Source organism: Xiphias gladius, chromosome 1, assembly GCF_016859285.1.
Source record: "Xiphias gladius isolate SHS-SW01 ecotype Sanya breed wild chromosome 1, ASM1685928v1, whole genome shotgun sequence".
Taxonomy (NCBI): domain Eukaryota; kingdom Metazoa; phylum Chordata; class Actinopteri; order Istiophoriformes; family Xiphiidae; genus Xiphias; species Xiphias gladius.
In genome coordinates, this window is record NC_053400.1 from 32,183,405 (window position 1) to 32,198,279 (window position 14,875).

General features: G+C 48.2%; 2 protein-coding genes across 4 annotated transcripts in view; one reads left to right on the top strand and one right to left on the bottom strand.

The window, feature by feature from the left end:
* The window catches only part of iqgap1 (IQ motif containing GTPase activating protein 1), a 43,679-nt gene extending 35,338 nt beyond the window's left edge, over window positions 1-8,341 (bottom strand). The window contains exons 1-2 of the mRNA XM_040139400.1: window positions 8,296-8,341; window positions 6,875-6,977 (exon numbers count right to left, since the gene is read on the bottom strand). Coding sequence (XP_039995334.1) covers window positions 6,875-6,977; window positions 8,296-8,341 — 149 coding nt within the window. The remainder of the gene's footprint in view (window positions 1-6,874; window positions 6,978-8,295) is intronic.
* On the top strand, window positions 7,573-14,643 carry cartl (cocaine- and amphetamine-regulated transcript-like). Of its 3 annotated transcripts, none has more exons than XM_040139421.1 (4): window positions 7,573-7,631; window positions 12,138-12,825; window positions 13,602-13,679; window positions 14,198-14,643. In XM_040139421.1, exons 2-4 carry the CDS (start codon window positions 12,688-12,690, stop codon window positions 14,303-14,305), a joined length of 324 nt encoding a protein of 107 aa, XP_039995355.1. In that variant the 5' UTR covers window positions 7,573-7,631; window positions 12,138-12,687; the 3' UTR covers window positions 14,306-14,643. The 3 variants fall into 3 exon arrangements, with proteins under 3 accessions (XP_039995355.1, XP_039995364.1, XP_039995347.1); XM_040139430.1 differs by lacking the exon at window positions 7,573-7,631 and adding an exon at window positions 7,674-7,712; XM_040139413.1 differs by lacking the exon at window positions 7,573-7,631 and having other exon boundaries at window positions 12,003-12,825.
* The last annotated feature ends 232 nt before the right edge of the window (window positions 14,644-14,875 follow it).

Genomic DNA, 14,875 nt, shown 5'->3' on the forward strand with positions numbered 1-14,875 from the left:
CAACACGCGTCCCGTCTGACTCCCAGTAAGAAAACGAAGGAGCTCGTTTCCCAAAATTTCAAGGTATTGCTCTAAAACAGAAAAGGGAAATAACTGGGACCCTCCATTACGTTTGGGACAAGGCTGGCTGGGACAGAAATAAAGACTTCTGTTTTATCTGATTTTGTCTGAAAATTTCTGCCGTCTAATTTGGTTTGCTGAGATTTAATTCTGGCCTGGGTTCCAAACTCGGCCACTTTCAAGGTTGTTTATTGGAACAGGCAAAGATCTGAATTTGGAGAAAGCCTCAATGTTGGGTCATAACCAGCCCGTCAGTGTAACCTGATCTGTTCAAATAATAAAATCCTGGTGAAATCCGTTATTGCAAAACAACATTGGTGCTAAACCCGCGCGGCGCTCCAAGAGGGAGGCGCGGCACATCCTGGTAATTTGGTTGAAAGGGTCAAGTACTTTCAAACCATTCATTTTCAAAAGACCATCATTTTTCTCAAATCCTTAAACTTTCATGAAATTTCAAGGTTCGAGGGAACCCTGTCATTTAAATAATTCACACAAAACACTAATTAGACACCATTCCAACTCCTACAGATCTCTGTGTGCTGTAAATAGACCTGAATGTGAACCTCCCTGTCAGAAAAAAAAAAAAAAAAGGCACTGCTCTGCACTTTTTCTCACCACAGCGAGGTTGGGGGGGGGTGCAGCTAGAAGATCATCAGTGATGTGGCAAATAAAAGCTATCTGAGGAGTTCAGGTAACTGGAAAGGGAGGGAGGATGACACTGTAGACTCCGAGGCCCACTCTCCTTATCATTCATCACATTTACAGTAGGCGCAGCGCGCTGACACCCTGCGGTAAATCCCGCCGGTCTGGAGCAGTTATTACAGTACCTCACATTGTTCGGCGCTGTCTAAACGACATCTCCTGCAGAATTACTGCTGCAGGACAGAGGAGGAGGAGGAGGAGAAACAGAGGACACACGCACGAGTTCCAAAGAAATTGTTTCAAAAGGCAAATATTTTAATGCTGAAGTCCATCAGATATAAAAAGCAAGATCAGAATCAGTCCAGCGCTATTTGTGTTGCTGGAGGACTGTGGACTTGTTTTTTAAACTAATTTAACCGGAGTGGGTCATTAGTATTTATTTAAGTATTTTTACTAGTGTGTGTGTGTTTTTTTTTCTTTCTTCAGTGGCTTTTTCTGACCACATTTGCTCTACATGTTACAAATTCTTGTGCTGATTTAAATTTTTGGTGAGCTACATTTTCCACTCAGGTTTATGATAAAAAGGGTCTATTGTATTCACTCCGATTCAAGTCCGTCTTCATATTTGACTACTAAAGTTAGAAGTAGTCAGTCTTTCCTCTCATTTTTCTCTCTGAGGCGGAAAAGTCTCTACAACAGCTTGATGCACTAAAACCTGCCACTGAACACATATCAGGTCTGGGCGTTGCGGCCCAGAACGGTTTTTTGGACCTGCACGAAACGCGTCCGTAGCGCCGAGTCTCTGAAGCTGTCAAGCGACAAAAACTGGAATCGAAGATCCGGTCAGATTCTGGATCCTGTTAACTAGTTCCTCAGACATTTCTCGATTTGAGTCAAGTACCCAATGAGGGCAAAGTTCTCAAACAACACCTTGTTTGACCACCACATCAAACACAATTGCAAGGACAACTCTGTCGGGACTCGACAGACTTTGAAAGAAAATCCGTGTCTTTGCAGCCCGGGTCTTATTTTCACAGTTGGGCTCAAGTTAAGCACCAAGTTATCTGCTGAGATTCTGGAAAGGTGGTGAGATCCCTAGAACCAGTAGGTCCAGTAAGGCAGCAACGCAAGACAGACGAGGTCGGACGATCACACAGGTCGGACACAAATACCCCCTTTCAACCTTAGTAGCGCTTGAAACCGAAAGCGAATGCACCTGAAATGTGTGTTACAGTTGAACTAGGAAGTGACAGTAAATCTAACGGACATTTAGTGTTTTCGTTCTTCCCAACAAGTCTGATAAAACTGTTTGTTTACAAGCTGTAAAAAAAAAAAAAAAAAAAAGATTTAAATATTCATAAATTACAAAAAAGGTACAACTGAAAAAACAAATATCTGACAATATATAAGAGTTTAATATCAACGGCACCTCCCCTAAACACACATACTATACAATTACACATCTCTTCTCCTCCACTTTCACCCTGCTGTCAAATCAGGGAGGAATCTGGTTCCCCTGTAGAGACAAAACCTTTCATCTACGCCCAAAAATAACTACATCACTCGCACAAAAAAAAAATAAAATAAAAAAAAACTACCGAGTGAGTTATTTACAACCAGCTTTACTTCACTGCACGGAGCGCAGGGTGACAAGAAACGCGGGGGCGAGGCTAATCCAGACGACGTGCCACAGAGGCACCGCAGCAGTCCTGGCATCCGGACTTCAAAAGTTATTAATAACCGAAATGGTTCGTAGTGCGCTGATGCGACGGGGAGGAATGTTCAGTTAGCACCATGCACGGATCAATAAACAGACTTATCGTACAGAAAAACATGTCCAACTGCATTCCCAGGGAGACTGACGGAGCGAGAGAAGGAGTGAGCGCGAGACAGAGAGAAAGCTCAAGATGCAGATGTTTGAAGAAACGAATACATTCGTGCAAATCAGTAACTCATTTCAGTCATTTGTCAGGTAAAGACGCCGAAACAATTATTGTGTCCAGCGTGTGAAATGGGAGGACTGGTTCTACGCCTCTCTCTAACTATATGTTCGAGTTCTGGATGGTTGGTTGGATGAAACGAGTATTTTGAAAGGTGCCACATTGGGCTCTAAGAGTTCTTGATGGGTATTTTGTAACTGTTTTTTGGACGTTGAGAGATTCAATGAGTATTCAAATATTGGAAAGAGACTGTCGATAGATTCACGGGAAACGAAAATAACCTTCCGCCGAATTGAGTTACAGCAACCACAGGCTAGCACTGAATGTCTCCCTCTTTGAAAAGCCAACAGAGATGAACAGGTCCACTGGGCATTCAAATACGGCCTCACGGTGTGCACAGCACGTCGCACGAGCCTCGGAACATGAAAATAAGGGCGATAACGTAGTTTGCATCTCTGTGCTGTGAGAGCGCGGGGCAGATTGGCGATCACACTTGTACCAGAGTCCGTAATGGCCCTCTACGCTCCAACACGCACCTGTTATAGCAGTGACAGAGCCACAATGCGTTCCTGCAGCCAACCCCACAAGGCACACAGGTACACCCCTGAGGCATTCCCATCATTCCAACAAACACTCCCAACATCCCCCCCCCCCGGTGCTCCCCTGCAAGCTCAAGCGTTCCCCACGTGGAGCTCGGTCCACCTGAAACTCTGCCCGATGGGACAAACAACAGGCACCCGCCAGAGACAACGCGGGACCTCAGCAGCCAATCGGGAGGCTCGCAGTGTGTTAATGCTGAGGGTTTCTGTTTTGGGTGGATTTGGTGACGCGTCAACAAGTCAAAACAGAGGAAGTAAATCCTGGATCAATGACAGGGTTGGCAGGGTACACGGTTCAACTGAGGGAAATCCGAAGGCTTAATTAAGGGGATGATCAAGCAGCAGTCTATTAAGACATAAGATACGGTGGCTCCTCTTCTCAGTGGCCATTAGCCAGTGGCTAAGCAGCCGCCAACTTTTGCTCTTTGTCGAATGGGAGAGAGCTGGCGAAAGAGCCGAGCTGCCGGAAAAAAGAAGACCAATCGTGTTTAATGGTGATTTTTAGGCAGATGATGCAGTTGTCAATGGCCAAAATCCCATGGTTCATCTTTAAACCTGAGCCTTTCCTAAACATGTGTGGTTTTACGCTAAATGTTGTGTATAGCGATGCTCCCGTCCTGCACGTCTCCAGTTTGATTTTTTTCGCGTTTAGCTTCTGAGCTGCAGCGAAGACTCTTAAACCACTGTTGTTTGATGCAGCGGCCCTTGATGATTCATCGGGCACTCAGTTGAGTTGAAACGCATTACCATGCGAAGCGCATTCGAGCCCGGAGACCAGGGCCAATATTGAGCCCTAAACTGCGGCGCGTACAAAGTTCAAAAGCCCCTAGTGAGACGGTTTTGTCGGCTGTTATTAACAAGGTCAAAAATTAACTGTCTTAGCTTCTATGGGAACACGAACGAGAACTCCTTGAAGTGGGGAGGAAAATGTGGATTTGAACACCACATTTCATGGTAACTGGGCTGAGGAAGACCATGTGATATGGACAAAAGCTCCAGAGCAGAACAGCTCCATTTAGAAACCTCTACATGGACCTTGCGGTGAGCCTGTTTTGTCAACTCCTGTTTCAAAGGTTAGGAAAGAACGTTCAGTCTCAAAGGTAAAACACTTTGCTACAAAAATATCAACAAGCGATTTTATTTTCCTTTAGCTGAGAGCTGAAGGACCTTAACTAAATCCGGAACTGTCAAAACATAATTCCACGACACATTTACTTTTCTTTCAGCAGAGCAAAGCGAACCATTCAAGTGTGTCCCATCTCACCGGCCCGGGTAAAAGACGGCGTTTGATGAATGAGCACGCCGCAGACTGCAAACACAAACTCTTCCACCTCGACGGGCCGGTTACCTTAGAGCAAATCCCGCCCCAACACTGGGGGCGACTCGTGTGAGTCGTATTTCGATTTTTTTTTTCCTTTAGGATGGATGCAATGGCGTCACGAGGGACGTGGAGTAAAGTGGAGCAGCTCTTGCTTTTCGTTGACTGGAAAAATACTTTTTTTGCTCTTATTTTGGCGGGAACTCTCCTGACTTACACACGCCGTGGGAAGAAAAAGCAATTCAAGGACACGGTCTCCAAAGTTTCTGGAGAAGCACCGTGCGGCGTAAAAGGGGGCAGCACAGACTGAGGTGCGAGTGTCGGGTGGGGGGGGCACAGGTGCGAGTGTCGGGTGGGGGGGGGGCTGAGGTGTACCGACGAAACACAAAAATCTCCCCAGGAATTTTCCTGAACGCCACAGACGGACGATACGCACAGAGCAGGTGAGGGACGAGGGGCGACAAACAACCTCTAGCAGAGCGCACACCCTGGCAAGCAGCGCGGGCTCCGGCGCTCGCACCGGAACCTGTTGCCATGACGACCGCGGGTTTCTGTGGCAACAGCCGGAGATACTAAAATCAACAGGGGACTGAGTCACTTCCTGCCTCGCACAATCCTTCCTCTTTTGAATCAGTGAGCCCGCGGTGAGGTGGACTCCAGAGGCGCTCAAACACACACACACACACACACACACACACACACACACACACAACAGTGTGAGTGTGAGCGTCATGCAGCAGACCTCACCTGCTAAGAAATGATTGCATATAAGAAGTGTGCGCTGAACATGAAGTTCCGTGAACCTCTTTTGTTTGCTCCTCAACGAACTGCGCTTTGATCTGAACTCGGCAAACAGTCGTAACCTGCTGAACGTTTAATCTGATAAACCATCCAGTTACTGTTACTTTACAGATGTCTCCATACATCATGTCCAGATGCTGATATCACTTCGTCTTGTGCAGAACAGAAGAAAGAAAAGAAAAAGGAACTAGGCCTTGTTTTTAGTTTCAGATAATATTTTCTTTTATCCAGCTGACCTCTTGGACTTTGAGAGCTGGGGCTGGATGTTATTTGAAAGTTTTCAACACTAAGGCCAGTACGATACCTGAGCTATTTTCTTTAAAAAAAAACAACAACTATTGACTTGATTCATAAACGAAGCCAAAGTTCCCAAATGTTAAATGGTGTCTAAACACAAGCAGCCAGACAAGGGCTCTGCCTGAATAAATGATCTCTACAACTGGCAAAATTATGACATGACACTTAGGAAATACCAGATCAAGTAAGAAGAAGTAAACAACACTGAAAAATCTGAGCTGAGACATTCTAGGCTACAGACACATTACGGTCACCGTCGAAAAAGGCTTTGGGGTTTGATACCCAGTCGTGTTTGGATTAAATAATCAAACCGACGTTCACTGCGCTGAACAGCACAGTAAAGACATATAAGACGAATATAGTCGATTTTCAGACTGTGCGAAATTTCATTTACTGGGGACGCGCCAATACCAGCGCCTCCTTTCTCCAGGATGTAAAATCCGTGTACCTCGCTGCCCGGTGCTCACTGGGAATCGTTGTTTATGAGGAAAGATGAGGCCAGAAATTGCTGCGGCCGCCTGCTCGTGACTAAATGAACGTAAAGTTTGGAGGAAACGCCGAATTTTATAATACCGTCGACAAACACAGTGTATGTGGGTCAGTGTATGGTGCCAATAAGGAATTACCAGATGAAAGAAAAAGCAAAACGCGACGACCAATCTGAGCAGACAGTCGACGCCCGCTTCAGTTTGGATGTCTTCCATTTCACCGGCATCAAGGGAAGAAGCCAGGTTCGATTCTGGAGCCTCCTACGCGTGACATCGACAGGAAGCGTAGAAGGAGGGCAAAGGCGAGTCTGAACGGGCTGGTGGCCAGATTTGGACGTCAACTGTGATCATTTAAGAAAACTGCGTGACGGCCTGAGTCAAAGCGATTTCCTGATTCATCAATCAGTCAACTGACGGGAATTTAAACCTGCTACAATTTTTATAACTGTAATATGTAAAATAAAGTTATTTTTCAAGCAAAAATGATAAAAATTCATGGTTTCCGCTTCTTGAACTGCAAGGATTTCCTTCTCCTCTTTGTCCTATGTGACAGCAGAGCATTCAACATTACTTTCTACACTACACACTTCTGTGGAAGGACGACATCCATGAACATCCCGTGAAGAAATGCTGAGCCCCAGTGCGGGAGCCGGTCTGCCCTGAGCCCTGGCGGACTCCCACTCCGCGAACCCGCAGTCGGTCCGCAGGTGCTCGGCTCCGGCCTCTTACCTTTTGGCCTCCTCCAGGTGGCACAGGTACTCGTAGGCCATGTTCTGCTGCCGCCTCTCGTCCATCTCCTCCGCCGTGAGCCGCTCCACGCCATCCAGGACAGCTGGAGACAGAAAGAGCCCGGAAAGAAACTTTCACAAAGCGGCAAAAAAAAATAAATCTTTTTAGAAAGGCGACGGCAACAGATGCAGGTGTCAGAGGGGAACTCTGCACCTCACTGAATTTACACCAACAGGGCAGAAGGAACCACTGATGAACGTCATGTTATCTCACACTCAACGGCCGTGTGTACATTGTTATTGTGTAACTGGGGGAAAAGTTTCCGTCAGCTCCAGAGCTCCAGGCCACTGAGGTGCTTTACAGAAGGGAGCCAGCCTCATTCATCAGTCGTCTGTGTGGCCGGTTAACACATGAGCTCTATCTGATTCAGGGCCCGTGGGGCCTGGATGATGTGGCCTTTGCCTTTGTCTGTAAATGGCACAGTTATTCATACGCTGAAAACAAAAAAACAATGCGGGGGGGGGGCTATGGGGCCATTCCTGGGACGTTACACAGATTGGAGCCGTGATTCCGCCTGCAGAACAAAGTTTCCCAAAAGAAGCTGTTTGTTTTTTTTTCCAAAATTATGAAAGGGGTGGGGGTGGTGGGGGGGGCAGGATGAGGGCGCGCAATACAGAGAGGCCCCTATGGAGCCTCCTGTCACATCTCAGGCGGGGGATTTTCGCCTGTGTGGGATCGCGGGCGACGTCAGGAGCAGGTAAATCCTGATTTCGGGCAGAACCGGGGACCGAGTCGCAGTGAACCCTTCGGCGATGTTGTCCATGGCGCCAGCTCCTCGGTTTGTGTCGCCACTTGACAAATATTCAAAAAAAAAAAAGAAAGAAAACTGGGATCCGTCTGCCGTTTTCCAGACTTGATGGATAAAAGGAGTGTAAAGTTTAGCTGTGCTTCCCAGATGAGACACGAAGGACTCACTCACACGTTTCCCTCAAACTCTGCCTCGAAACGTTTTAGAAATTGATTTGTTTTGTGTGGGGGGGGCGGTGGATGTTGGGTAGTAAAAGAGAATCAGGTTATTTATTCAGTCCCGCTCTAACATTTGGCGCAATGGCACGTTTCTACGCACTTGGGCGAGTGGAGAGAGTTGAGGGAACTCGAGAAGCGGGCCTCCCTACTTCCCCTCTCCGCGATGCGCTGGGGTAAAAACGCGGAAGTCAGAACTGGGCTCTGGCCATGCTGTCAGAAATAAAAACCCGATCCGACTCTGCGCGCTTTCCTACAGGTAAAGCGAACGCACCCGAAACCCGAGGTTTTCGGGGGGGCCAGAGCTCGGACCCGGAGCTTTGCCCCCCCCCGCGCAGCGTCAGGGGAAGCCCCCTCGCCTGGCATCTCAAGGTGAGCAGAAAAGAGTCTCGACTTACAGCCATATCGCGGCCGGAGCCCGTCCGTCTCGTCTGAAGTTGACATCCTCGCGTCCCTCTGCGCTCCGCGGTCAGCTTCGGGAAAAAGTTTACGCGCGGTCTGGACGCTTCGGTCCCCAAACTTTCCGGAGCTCGAAACCACTCGAAACCGTCAGAAAACCCGAGAAGGACCTTTCGGCCCTCTTGTTCTTCCTCTGCACAGATTTGAGTCGAGGCTTTTCTTCTTCTTCTCCTTCTTCTTCTTCAAGCCTCACTGATGTCACTGGGTGTGTTCTCCGTAATCCTGAGGTATGCGTTTCAGGAAGCGGAGCCCAGCAGCCCCCGGGCGGCCACGCTGCAGGCGCAGCGCCCCCTGCTGTCCGCTGCGGGCAGAGGCCCGCGAGCGGGCGCTCAAGCCGGGGCCCAGTGTGGGGGGGTTGGGGGTCGAAAGTCACACCTGAAAGGACAGAAAAATAGAGACGGGCCAGTCAGGCATCTGAAACGAACCATGTGGGTCTGGAAACCTCTTTACAGGACAACTTGATGCTACAACGTCCTCCGTCCTCATCCTGTCACTCATTCTCAGTTTGGGTTGGTTTTTTTTTTTTTTGGGGGGGGGGGTTGTTTGTTTTTTGTAGCAGTGTGTGAATTATTTAACATTCTGGCTGGTGACCCTGAAATTGTAAACCTTGGACGACCTAGTCCTGAAACCTGCGTCCAGACCACGGGGGTACTACTGTCCCCCGTGGTCCCCCGTGGCCCTGGGCTGAGACCGGGCTTTCGGGCCGTTTCTCGCAGTCTTCCGGACGTCTCTTGCTCCGTCGGGTGCACGGAGGCCGCGCACCTCCGCTCGAGGTAAATGCCCTCAGGCGGGACTGCGGGTGAATGTAGTGGTCAGACGTAGACATTTTAGAGCAGTCCCGGTGCTTTTGCACCAGCAGGGGTGGGAGCGAAGCAGATCCGGTTCATACATGGACAGCTGAAGCCAAGTCAACCGCCAGCTCACCCTTTTCCATCGCATTATTCAAAAGGGGGGGTCCAGTGATTTAGTTATTCACTCCCATAGTGTCTGAGACACTAATAAAACAAAACAAGAACAGTCAAAATTGAAGCAGCAGAGGCTGTGATATCTGATTAGACCCTCACGCTGGTAAATCCCCGCGTCTTTTAATGTGGTTACACACAATATAACAAACAAAACAACACTAAAAACCCGCTGACAATGTATGAAGGCTCGACCAAGCTAAGAGCAGAGAAACTCAAGACACAAGTGTCCATATGAAGAAAGCAGAGACAGTTTAGTCAAGGAGTCACGGACCGTGCGCCAGGTTCTTCCCCGCGCATCTCTGTTCCAAACGCCGGGGGCCTGGCAGCGGGGGCCACAGCGGGGGCCACAGCGTGGCTCAAACTTTACGCGAGGCTGAGGGAGTTCGACCCATCGCAAAATAAATCCCCGTATACGTGTCTAAACAAGTCCTATGTCTAAAATAGGAAGATAATGGAATGTGTTAAGCAGACACGTAACCACAGCTGGAACACCTGCATGGGACGCAGCCATTTTGGATGATCTTAATCACACCTGCGCCTCCCACCGCTGGGGCGTGTTGTCGTGTCGCGGGGCCAGTTTGGTCCCGACTGGAGCCAAATAACCAAACCAATTAACCCAAAGATGCACGACGTCTCATCTTCCTCAGGAAAACAGCAACGTGTTTCTCTCCCTCATTTAAACACGCAGGGGGCACCCCCCTCACACACACGCACGCACGCACCTCTGGCCATAATGTAAATCAATACGCTGAGGGTGCGAAACTGATGAACAGTGTCTTCCTCGCCACAGGGACCGGCAGCGTTATTAACGGTGTTAACGGGTAACGGAGTGTTACAGCTCCACCAGGGCGGAGCGTGAGGAAGCAGAAGAACAACGCACGGAAACGACGCTCTCATTCTTTTTTCGCTGGCTGGACATAATGAGCCACCTTCACCTGCAGATGTCTGCAGACACACTCGCCCTTTTTTCTTTGAATTTCTTATTTCAGATCAGTGCGGAGCGTTTCCGGATAGAAAAACAAACAAACTCCCCGTAACATCCCAATAAATCCGAGCCTCCGGTGTCTTATACTGTGCAAATGGTGAGTTTGTAGAGACGTCGTGTTGAGTCACTGACGGGCTCGGATGAACAGGCAGAAGGATCGAGACCAGAATGTCAAAAAAAAAAAAAATTCCGTTAGACGTGAAACTCCGAACGAATGTGCGTTAAATTCAAAGGTAACCTGGCGCAAGTTAAAGCACTGCGGGGTTCTACCTGTGAGGTCCAGGTCCTCACAACACCCGGCATTGGATTTTAAATCGTTTCACTTGTTTAAAAAGACTCCGGTAACGTGCCCGTCTATCGAGACTGTGCCCGGGATTTGTGGGAATGTGATTTTTCCCGTCGACGCCGGTGGTCGCTGCGGTGACCCTCTCGTTTCGCCCCGTTTCTCCCGACGAGGTGCGTCGACTGCAGAGACTCGGGTCTGCAGGTCGCGTCGAGGCTACCGCGACTTGCGGTCAGTGGGGAGAACCGAGTCCGCGGCCTCCAGCGTGGCCGGATTGACCTCCTGGGGGCCACTGGGGCCCCCCGTTGCCCGCTGACCCCCACTATACGGTCCAATGGGTGGTTTTTATTTTATTTTTTTCCCCCAAAGGCACCAGGAGACCAGCCAGTACTCCAGAGCTGAAATAATTGTTCATTAATCAATTAGTTGATTGATAGGAAATGAATCGGCAACATGTTTGATAACTCAGTAATCGTTTAAGTTGTTTTTTTTAAAGGAAAATTGCCAAAAATTTCTCTTGTTCCAGCTTCTCAAATGCGAATATTTGTTATTTTCATGAGTTTCCTGTGACACTAAACTCAACAGGACAGTTAGTAAACAAGACATTAGAATACATTAATTTTCTGCGCTGACAAGACATTTTATATCCTTTTATACAATCGATCGATTATTGAAGAAACTAACTGTCAAACCTATTGATTAGTCGAATAATCGCACAGTTCTCTGTGTGTTAAGGACTTGACACATAGAAACATGGAGGCGATCTGACGACACACGACTATAAAACCAAAACAATCAAGGTCTTAAGACCAGAATTTCTGGTCCCCTCTTCTGGACCAGTTCCACGTGATGGAGGACCTGACATAGTTTTTCTAGCCGGTTTGCCCTCTAATCAGATTACGTAGACCCAGGCGTCGACGACGCTGGACCAGATCAGAGAGACCTCAGCACCTGGATCCTTTTTCGTGGGTCTCAGTCTGGGGCCTACAGGTGGATGTTTCTAACTGGCGGTTTTAGACACAAACGTTTCACAGCTCGGTAGGAGTTCACTCTTACCGGACCGTAGACCAGGTGACCGGGTGATCAGCCCAGCTCAGTGTAATCCGTTTACTTGCCCATTAACGAGTGGATTAAAGCAGATTTCCAATGGATGCATTGATCAACCCAGGCTCGAATGCTTAACCTCGGTTACCTTGGATGTTCAAGTTTGGATTTCACATTTTGAATTCTAATGTCTCCTTCTCCAATTTACTCTGGGTTTTATTTTTTTAACTAAATATGAATGGATCTTGTTTGTTTTCTTAAATTAACTACTTTGAATATGTGAATGTACTCGAATTATTGAACCAAAAAAAAAAAAAAAATTGCACACATTGAAACTGAAACGGAAAAATCAATAGTGCTTAAATTGCAGAATTAAATATTCAGTTGCTTAGGAGATTTTTAATGTTTCATCACCGCTATTTGCTTCATTAAAAAGCAACAACAACCAAAAAACCCAAAATCGAGAGAGACAGCGTTCAAACCATCCGTCGCTTTACCTGGCAGGAGTCACGTGACCAGGTAATCCTCTCACCTGTCTGCGGCTCCTGCGGCTCCCGTGTTTGTGGACTCCTGGGATTTGAAAGCCCTTCATGTGGTTGCCGGAGAGCCGGGTCTCATTCAGACTTAGGGTTTTCCTGGACTTCGTGTAGACCTTTGGACTGCGACCAACGGCTGGATCCGTTCATATAAACCAACTGAGCGCCGGTGGGGTTTGTCGTGCACCCCCATCCATCCATCCATCCATCCACCCATCCATCCATCCATCCATCCATCCACCCATCCATCCATCCATCCATCCACCCATCCATCCATCCATCCATCCATCCATCCCTGCCTGCCCCCACGCAAAAACTCCCCCGCACGTTAATCCTGCCGTGGCCTTTCGGGCGGAGCTACGTGAGTCGATATAAGAGGGGAGAAAGGCCGGTGGGTGGAGGGAGAATCTCCTGTGGACCTGCCGCGACCCTCTGCTCCTCCAGTCCCGACTTGCTGCCTCCTGCCGGACCTCCAGAATCCTCCTCCTCCTCCTCCTTCCCCCACAGGGACCAGCACCATGGACAGCTCCGGGATGCTCCGCGGGCTGCTGTTTGCCGGCCTGCTGTCCGTCCTCTGTCACGGCCAGGCGTCCCAGGAAGTCTCCGCGGAGGACTTTGGAGTGGAGAGACCCGAACCGGCCGCAGACACAGACCTGGTCAGTATCCGAAGACCTCCACAGATGGTGGTTTAGGGCTCAGTGAGGAACGTCAGTAGTCGTGGGTCAAAGACCCTTGAGGCCACAAGGTCACGTCTCCTAAGCTCTGGAAATACCTGAGCATAGATCAGAGGTTCAGGATTGTGGCATTTGGTTCCTAATAACAGTCAGTATCTGGCCGACTGCTGCGTCGCAGAGGAAAAGCTGGGGACCGCTTTTCTTCTGTTTGCGCTTTTCAAAATAAAATAATTCCCAATTTCTTCGGTTCTGCCAAGTAGGACACACGCGGAGGTTGCATTTCCGCATCTTTGTAGTTTAGAGACGTACAAACTTTGGCACGTAAGTTAGTCGAACTGAATTTTGGCTCCATTGGGCTTTAAAAGGTTCACAAATCTGAACCTTGTCTGACAACAATCTTTGTATTTCTCGATTTTTGTTTTTTTGGTTTTTTCACCCCATAAACTCTGCCCGGCCCCTCATGCGGTGCAGCCAGTCCACGTCCAAGTCTGCAGAATTTCAGCTTGACTTTTAGTGGGGGGGTGCAAACGTTCCGGAGAGATCAATGCGTGTCAGGTTGAATTTCTGGGAAAATGAGAAGAATTAGCACATGCAGATGCAGGGTATATGTGTGATACTGTGATACGGTGCGGGAAAATGCTTGGTTTTTTAAAGTGCAGGAGGTTGGCGTGCACAGGTGGCTGCAATTCGACCCGTTGTCCTCAGGCCTAATGCTTGTGTTTTCTGTCAATGGACGAATTCTTTTCGTTGCCGAGCAGATAGAGGCGCTGGAGGGTCTGCTGGGCAGGATGCACCGTCGGATTTCCTCCGCCGAGAAACGGGGCAGCATCCCACTGGTAACTCCACTTCCCTCACCACATTCATGCAATTGACTCTGTTCCCTGCGATGGTCGGCTGCACATTTCATACATCAGCCCACCGCCGTTTAATTAAACCAGCCGGGGGAAAAGATACCTGCCGCTAATTAAAAGATAACAAGAGAATGTTTCTCTCGGTGCAATTACCGACTGATCGAAATTGCTGCCCCACTCCTCTTAGCTGAGAGAGGGGAGCTAAAAAGCTGCAAGGGCCTTTCAATCCTCCTGTCCCCTCAGTGGCAATAAATCTCAGAGAAACCCCAATTTGAGCCAATGAACAGGATCTAATTGTTCCACTATAAAATGCTGGAATGATGAACTTCTCCCTCCCGTTCTCTTGTGTTAAATGGATCGTGGTAATTAACAGAAAATGAAATCAATCAATCAGAGCAAACGAACGAATGTGCAGGGCTGTGCTAGTATTTTCTCCATCATTTTTCTGTCTGTTTTCTCGGTCCCCTCCTCCTCCTCCTCCTCCTCCTCCTCCTCTCCCGCAGTGCGGGATGGGCGACCGGTGTGCCATGAAGTTTGGGCCGCGCATCGGGAAGCTCTGCGACTGCGGAAGAGGAGCCAACTGCAACTCCTACCTGCTCAAGTGCATCTGAACCACGGAGGGCTTTTACTTTCTTTCTCCACACAAAGAAAAAAAAAAACCCCGGCTCTCGTCTTGTTGTCAGTCTCTAATATCATCATTTATATGTGTGATGCACTGCTGTTGTTTTGGCAGTTGTTGCCAGAGGATAAGCATCGACGTTGTGTTGCTGAGCGTCCTGATGATCTGCTGTAGCATGTAAATGTTTCATGGTCAATAAACAGACTTGTAAACACACCTATTTATTATTTTAATTACTCAAAGTTTACTCATTTACTCATTGGTCCGTGTTGTTGCGATTGGAACTTCAGGGATATTTTTAATTGGAATTACACTGTCAAATTTGCAACTGTATGTCAGCAGAAATAAATCCATCTATCAACAAGCTGTTAACTGGAATTTTATTGTGCCTTTTTCTCCCTGTGGGGTATTTGCAGGGGGGGGGGTCCTCTCTAAATAATAATGGGATCGAATCATGGCTTTCTCCATCTTGGCAAATATGATTTCAGGACAAGAGCTGGTTTCAAACTGTGACCAGTTTGTACTAAGATACGAACATGTCTTTATACTCCTGGGTTTTATT